This window comes from Hippoglossus stenolepis, chromosome 13 (assembly GCF_022539355.2).
Source record: "Hippoglossus stenolepis isolate QCI-W04-F060 chromosome 13, HSTE1.2, whole genome shotgun sequence".
Lineage (NCBI taxonomy): Eukaryota > Metazoa > Chordata > Actinopteri > Pleuronectiformes > Pleuronectidae > Hippoglossus > Hippoglossus stenolepis.
In genome coordinates, this window is record NC_061495.1 from 14,367,355 (window position 1) to 14,374,913 (window position 7,559).

The 7,559-nt window shown below is 39.7% G+C and overlaps 1 protein-coding gene across 1 annotated transcript; it reads left to right on the forward strand.

The window, feature by feature from the left end:
• Positions 1-3,074: 3,074 nt before the first annotated feature.
• Positions 3,075-7,220, forward strand: LOC118120558 (FAST kinase domain-containing protein 5, mitochondrial). The gene is made up of 2 exons (XM_035175642.2): positions 3,075-3,165; positions 4,538-7,220. Exon 2 carries the CDS (start codon positions 4,550-4,552, stop codon positions 6,983-6,985), a length of 2,436 nt encoding a protein of 811 aa, XP_035031533.2. The 5' UTR covers positions 3,075-3,165; positions 4,538-4,549; the 3' UTR covers positions 6,986-7,220.
• Positions 7,221-7,559: the final 339 nt, after the last annotated feature.

Below are 7,559 nucleotides of genomic sequence, written 5' to 3' on the forward strand. Positions count from 1 at the left end.
GCGATCAGAGGAAACATAAAAACAAGTGTTAGTCTTAAAGTTAAAAAATCTGCATAATGCTTACAAAGAAATATCTTCAATGTATTTAAACACTGGATATTGAAAACCTCCCGTTATTCTGAGGAAGAATAATTTTCTCTGTTTGGTTTGTTAAGTGAAGTTTCATATTTGTAATTATTTTTGGTTTATTCAATCAAACATGTACATTATGTTTTAGTTACTTTTAACTTTAACTTTTAGGACTCCCAGTAATGATTGGTGTTTTTCAGTTAGTAGCTGTACTGTTTGTAAAAGTCAAACTGAGATACTAAACTAAATTCAAGCCTTAATCATAAAAAGTTGCAATAATTTTACAAGAACATTTGCCTCACAAATTAATAAGTGCAGTATAATTGTAATATTTAGATAGATCGAACTATAAACAAATAATGATGATAATAATAATACATTTTATTTATCCAGCACCTTTCATACAGAAAAAATGCACCTCAAAGTGCTTTACAATAAAATCAAAGACATGAAATAAGATAAATCAATAAGAACACGTTAGCAATAAAACATAGACTTAGGATCAAAGCATAAAACTAGCAAAAGGTATAAAAAGAAGTACACATTTATAAAAAAGACAATGGTGTTAAAAACGAGACAATTAATTAAAAGCAAGATCATAGAAATATGTCCTGAGTTGTTTCTTAAAACTATCAACAGAAGTAGCCTGTCTGATGTGTGGGGGAAGTTTGTTCACAAACTTTGATGCATAGCAACAGACAGCTGCTTCCCCAAACCTTTTGTGGTTCATTTTGTGGATATTTAGCAAGACCTTAAACTGATGTATTAGGGTTCTCGCTGCTGAAACAATTGTTTCCCCTTTTATTTGGTATATTAAGTTATAGTTAACTGTAAAATACAAACCATTAACTTATGAATATTTGTGGGGACAGACAGCCATCCATTTCAATAACAAAACTATCATACGAATATTGTGACATAACACATACAACATTAATAACAACGGAACACTATATGATCCCATTGTGTGAGTTTGGATCATTTTTTTGGATCACAAAAAAACAAACATATTGAGGTAAAACAAAATTAAAAAGGCTGTGGTGGTTTATTATGAACAGCTGTTGTGTTATCTTGAACAAACAAACTACTCCCTACAACTCAAGGCTGCACATTTCTTTTTTGATGGAAACAATGTAGCTCTTTGTAGTATAAAAACATTAAGTATGCAGTATTCAACTTATGTTCAATCAAAATGTTGATGAGTACAGAAGGAAAACAATTCTTTAATATAATAGATGATTAAGTATATGTTCCCTTCATGCTCGTCCCGTTGAAAGAGAACAAATTTTCAAAATAAACCGATGCATTTCTGTACTATACAAAACATTGGTGTACTGAGGAGGTGGGCTAATAAATGGTTTTTTTTCTAAGGCCGTCAAAGGTTTGTTTATCTACTTCTTTAAGCACAGAACTTAAAATGGATCAGTTGAGAATCATACATTGTTATGGATCTATAATCTAAATTCATCAATTATGTGGATTTGATACGTAAACTTTTAAGACATCTCTTTTAAACAAGTTTGCCACAGATCATCCATTGGTCCACTGGAAGGGAAAATACAGTTGAAAACATACTTTTGATATATTTTAAATAGCTTAGTTTACTCTAAAAAATATGGTTCTAAAAAGTGAAGAGACATAAAGTATGTGACGTTTAAAAATGTTTACATGTTTGCATAAGACTTATTTTCCTTTCCCCATGTTTCAAAAATAAAAGCTCCATTCTAAAGAGTAAATTCCTCTGATTCATATGCAAAGAAATTAAGAAATAAAAAAAAATAATTATAGACTAAACCACTCTTGATGTGTAACCTTTCTACTTCTGATTCATACAGAACACAAATAAACATATAGTGTTACAGGCCACTGTTGCTTCCAAGTTCTGTTGGAAACAGTTAACACCACGCACACAAAATAAAGCAGGATTATGTTTTTTATGGAAAAGACTAATGAAAACGAGTGTAGTTACTTTTAATATTTTGTTATCGAATATGCAGTAACAGTCTAAACCTTTTCTGATTAGCTGTAAATCAACATTGATATATCTTTGCTCAATAGTAACCTCACAACAAAACTACAATGACCCGAAGCATAGCTCCTGATATATATTCAGCATATAAAAAGATAATTATTATATTCTGTATAAATCATAATTTGCTCCCTCCATGGCTTCTAAACCACAGGATCTTGTTGTTATAAAATGTGCAAATATTCTGACTCATCACATCAGCAGAGGTTCTGTTTATTGTGTCCCATTTGACGCAGTTAAAGTTAATAAATCAGTTTTTGACTTAATTGTTGATGATTTTAAGACATGCTTTTAAGCTAAATCTACCTTTATCAGTAACTCAGCTTTGTAAAGAAGTAGTATAATAACTTCTCTCAAATCTTGGCCAAAATCAATAATAAGTGTTATATAGTAATACAAAATTTAATATATATTTATATATATATATATATATTTTTCAGATACAGATTTTTTTAAGAAAGATAATAGATAATAATAGTTAAAGTTTGAATTATATAAAACATCAGATTGTATTGGGTAATATCTTATCAAATATTTGTTTTGCATATATTGTAGGATGAATAATTATCTTTTGTTTTCTTTTCCTTTCTCTTCTCTTCTCTTCTCTTCTCTTCTCTTCTCTTCTCTTCTCTTCTTTTCTTTTCTCTTCTCTTCTCTTCTCTGTTTTTCTTTTCCCTCCCTCAGGATGTTTGATCCCACCCAGCTACCGTAGGTCATATTCTGTTCAGTCATGGCGGCTCTCCACGGAAACTACATCAGCCTGCCACAATAAAATACAGCAAGGTCCGAAACGACACTTTATAACAATTAATCCTAGAATCCAATGGTATTACTGCACCTTTAGATATATAATAAACATTATTTACAACACAACACGAAGTCTTATCTGGATTTTACTACATCGATGGTTCCAGCATCTAGCAAACAATGTCTGGCTTCTTTTGTTTTGAAGGTGGACTTACTGGTTTTCCGGTGTAATGTCTGTTTCCTCCTCTCTCAGCCACATGAGGTTAAATAGATATGTTCCTGCTGCATCATGAACTGATTCATGCATTGAGCGTTAAAAGGTGAGATCAACGTTGTATTATGATCATGATCACATTCACGCAGTTTAGTTTACATCTGCAGGAAGTGTTACCGGTCGCTCTCGTGCAGGGAAACAGTGTTTAGACGGAACGTGTGAAGTTGCATGAGCAGACCATGTCACTTTCAGCCTAGGAAGTGACAGACACAGTAAATGTATTAACTGCAGAGAGGGATTTGTCTCAGCAGGAATAATCTATAACCAGGGTTTAGACTGAAGAGGCAAAGAGACGCCAGGTTAGTTGAGCTCTGTGTGGCATCATTCAGTTCATCTATTACTGTGTATTGACACATGGATGCTTTTAGACACACAACTGGGTTTGTGAGTTTCAGGTACAAAATAGTCAGAGTTGTTCATTGCAAGAAATCTAAGTAGACAGATTATTTAGTTTCCTGTGTCCATGGTTTTCATTACAGGAATAAAATAGTTCATAGAACTTTATTGATCCACACACCAGGGGGAATTCAGTTTGTACAGCAGCAGGTAAGTCAGACTGAGGTAGATAAGAGAATGAAAATATGAAAAGGCAATAGAATAAAAAGAAAAAGCAGAGTTTGTACATAATATACATTTCACTGTTGAATTGGTTTGTATAGAAATGTTATTGATTAAAGTGCAGTGGCACAGGGTGATTGCACGAGCAAGTAAGAAACTGTACATAAGTATAAGGAGGACACCTATGTGGAAAATTATATATTCATTATATGAATGTCTTATAATCATAGACTGTTTATAAAGATGGATGACGTGTCTCTTCTTCCTCCCATTATCCATAAATGAAGGTAAAATATCCCTCATATGAAAGTGGCCATCTTGCGTATTTGAATCCAGAGTCTGCGCAGTAGCGATCAGGGGATGGAGACGTTATTGAGGTCCCGTCGATACACGCGTTGACCAATCGTGAGTCAGTCTCAGCTGTCAATCGTGACGTTTCACCCCATTTTTATAGCATCAAATAGCAAATTAAAACCAAATTTACCGGAAAGATTAGAGTTTGAACAACAGCAGTGTGATTAGAACTACCTTAAATGACAGAAACTATCTCAAACTACTTTTTAGATTGGGTCTATGTCCCATCCATTAACATGGAGGAGGTGTGCAATCAAGACACTTTGGCTTCACTTTCGTGGAACACTCATGTCATCCATCTTATACAGTCTATGCTTAAAACTGGGTCACAACATTTCTTTGTCCTCCATTCATGATTTAGGAGCACCATTATTTTGGCCCCTGGCATCCCTGAAAAAAATTAGGGATGCCAGGGGCAATAAACATCTTGTGTATTATTTGCTTAAATTATTTGCAAATTAGAAATCAGATGTTTGGTTGACTTAACGTGTATGTTCTCTTTTTAGTGTTGCATATTGATGGCTGCCTGTGTGCTGTGTCAACGTGGGCCCAGGCTGCGCTGCCTCAGAGGCTTGAGAAATAATTTTACCCAGGCTCAACCCCTCTATGGCAAAACAGAGGATGAGGCAGACGAGCAGGAGGGGAAGAAAGGGGCATTTCAACACCAGGAGGCCTCTCTCCATGGAGGTTACAGGCTGTATTACAACCCGTCGTCATATCATCGCTCTGAGAGGAACGCTGCAACCTCTGGGAGCCAGGCAGATAATGATGAGGACGAAAGGTGTCTCTCCTTTCTCGCACCTTCCTTCTGGCAACAGAGCAACCGCTACAGCGTCAGTTCCTCGCGGCATCTCTCCAGCGCAAAAAACACACTTCTGGACTTAGCTTTCAACAAGAGCTCTGAACCCGAGAGGCCGCCAACAGTGTCACCGTACCATGGACAACCCATAACTCCGGACGTTAAAGTGGATCCACGTGTTTTCAACAAATGCCGGCCTGAGTACGCCTCCATGACCCTTGACCTCACCCAGCGGCCTCACCCAGTAGAATGGGACGATTTGTCCCCGCTGCTCCAAAAAGTGGCTTTTTTAAAAGGCAGCATGAAGCCATCCGATGTGTCTCAGTTTCTCGTGGAGCTCAGCCGCGTGGACCCGGAGAAGACGTCGTTGATGAGGAGTAACCAGCGCTTTGTCATGCTCCTGCGATACTCTGTGGAAAACCTGCGCCTCTTCACTGACCTGCAGCTGCTGGAAGTGCTGCAGTCGTTTGTGTGGCTGGATATGCCCTCTGACCACACGGTGCTCGGGCTGTACGAGACCGAGCTGAGCCGCCGGGCCAACCAGATGACTTTGCACCAGTTGCTGTTAGCTGCTGATTTGTGGCGCTGTATCGGGAGACAGGTCCCCCAGTTCTTACAGCACCTCTATGACTCAATCCATCTGTACGTGGGACAGATGGGGGCCCCTGAACTAGTCCAGCTGTTGTATATAATGGGAGAAGGTAGGCAGTGCCCAAGAGGCTTAATCCATCCTGTACAACAGCTCCTTTTGCACCATTTGCAGCAATTATACCCAGAGGAGGTTGGTGTCGTGTGCTTGGGGCTTTTTAAAACCCAAACTTCAATATCTCAGAGTGCAGTGGCTTCTATTGTTGATAAGGCAGTCTCCTCTGTGAGAGAGATGAGTGACTTTGCGATGGTGAATGTGCTGAAACTCTTGCGTTTCAGTTATTTGTACCACAGAGGGTGGATGGAGGCCATGACACAGGAAGTTCCTCGACGGGCCCCCGGGATGGGCGTTCAGGGGCTGATGCACGTGGCGTTGGCCTGCTCAGCACTGCATTATCGTAATGATGACATCCTTGTTGCCGTGGCTGAAAGAGTGCCCTCGCTCGTGCCACACTGCAGGAGCAAGGACTCATGCAAACTGCTCTGGGCCCTCAGCACATTAAGGTTTCTCCCAGCTCAGAGTCCGAGCTTCTATCCAAGCCTGACCGAAGCCCTGAGACAGAGGAAGGCAGAATTCCAACGGTACCCAGAGCATCTGCTCACTGGTCTGCTAGGCCTGGCCTTTGTCTCTCAGTTCCCAGAGGACTTGATTGCATTAGCTCTGAGCCCTGACTTTGTCAAGCAAGCGCTGAAAGCAACACAGCTGGAGCTGAAAAAAGACTTGCTGACTTTGGATGGAGCTGTGGCTCTGGAGCTGCCTCAGTGGACCGGGCCGCGGTTAAGCCCTGAACTTAGGGAGGAGATAGCTGAGCTGCTGTGGACGTTCGCTCAGTCAGATGTGTGCCACAAACCTGAGGTTCAGGAGGCAGAATCCGCTCTCCACGATCTGCTCGGAGGAGAGGAATTTGTGTGTAAGAGAATGATTCTGCCTCACACTCGCTCCATTGACCTGGAAGTGCATCTTGACTCCACGGGAAAGCCGATACCTGTTAACCCAACATCCCACTCAACCACCTTATATCCTGAAAAGGATTCATCCAAAGTAACTTTAAACCAAGGGTGGGGGAAAATGAATCTAGGGGCAACTATAACTGATGAACTTTTAGCACAGCTGATGAACATTAAAAACACAACAGAACCTTTAACTCCATCTCCTAAGACTACACCTCTTCCCAGAGAAAGACTTGATGATGGGAGACTGTTTGTCACAGGCCTTGACCTGACTAGTGACCTGATAGAAACTCTTACCAAACAAAGTGCCCCTGCAGACTCAGACCCAAAGGAGGCCAAAGCCACAGTCAAACTTGCAATCCAGGTTTCCAGCAGGAACCACTACTGCTGCCATTCACAGCAGCTGTTGGGTCTTCATGCCATGAAGAGACGACATTTGAAGTTGGCAGGCTACAAGGTCGTGGAGCTGAGCCGTCATGAGTGGTTTCCCTTGCTGAGGAAAAGCAGGGCCGAGAAGCTGGCATACCTGCACTGCAAAGTCTATGACAGTCTGTAATCACTCTGTGACCTGCAACAACCAAAAGAAAACACAGAGATGATGTTGGCGCTCGGACTTCTGGGTAATATTTATTCTGCTTTGGTCTTGTCCAAAGGTCTGATAAGGACATGGGCAAATATTCCTTTGTCTCCACCTTCCACTGATTCTTTTGTACATGTTCAGGATGTTGTAAAAATGTGACATTTCAAGATATTTTTGTGAGAAGAATGCAAATTAAAAATATTTAACAGAACACTGTCCTGGTCAAGGTCATGTAGGTTTGCACTAGACATATTTATTTTTATCTCCCAAGATCTGCAGAAGAAGAATAAAAATCGAAAACAATCTTTTGTATTATATTTGACAGATTTCACTCAAGCGTGAGGGTTGTTTTAGAGGTCAGTGCTTCTCTTTCAAGTGTCATGAGATTTCCTCCCCACTTCTGTACGTCAAAATCATAACGTTTTCAATGAAATGAAACAGTTGTTTGCTGGCATTGCTGCTGCCCCCGAACATTAAACCTGTTGCATAATTTAACAAAAGAAGGTTTAAGATGGTCCATCAGTTTCAACCAAAGGAAGCAAAAATCAAT

Coding starts and splice junctions, on each gene's coding strand:
- LOC118120558 (XM_035175642.2), top strand. CDS start 4,550: ATGGCTGCCTGTGTGCTGTGTCAACGTGGGCCCAGGCTGCGCTGCCTC.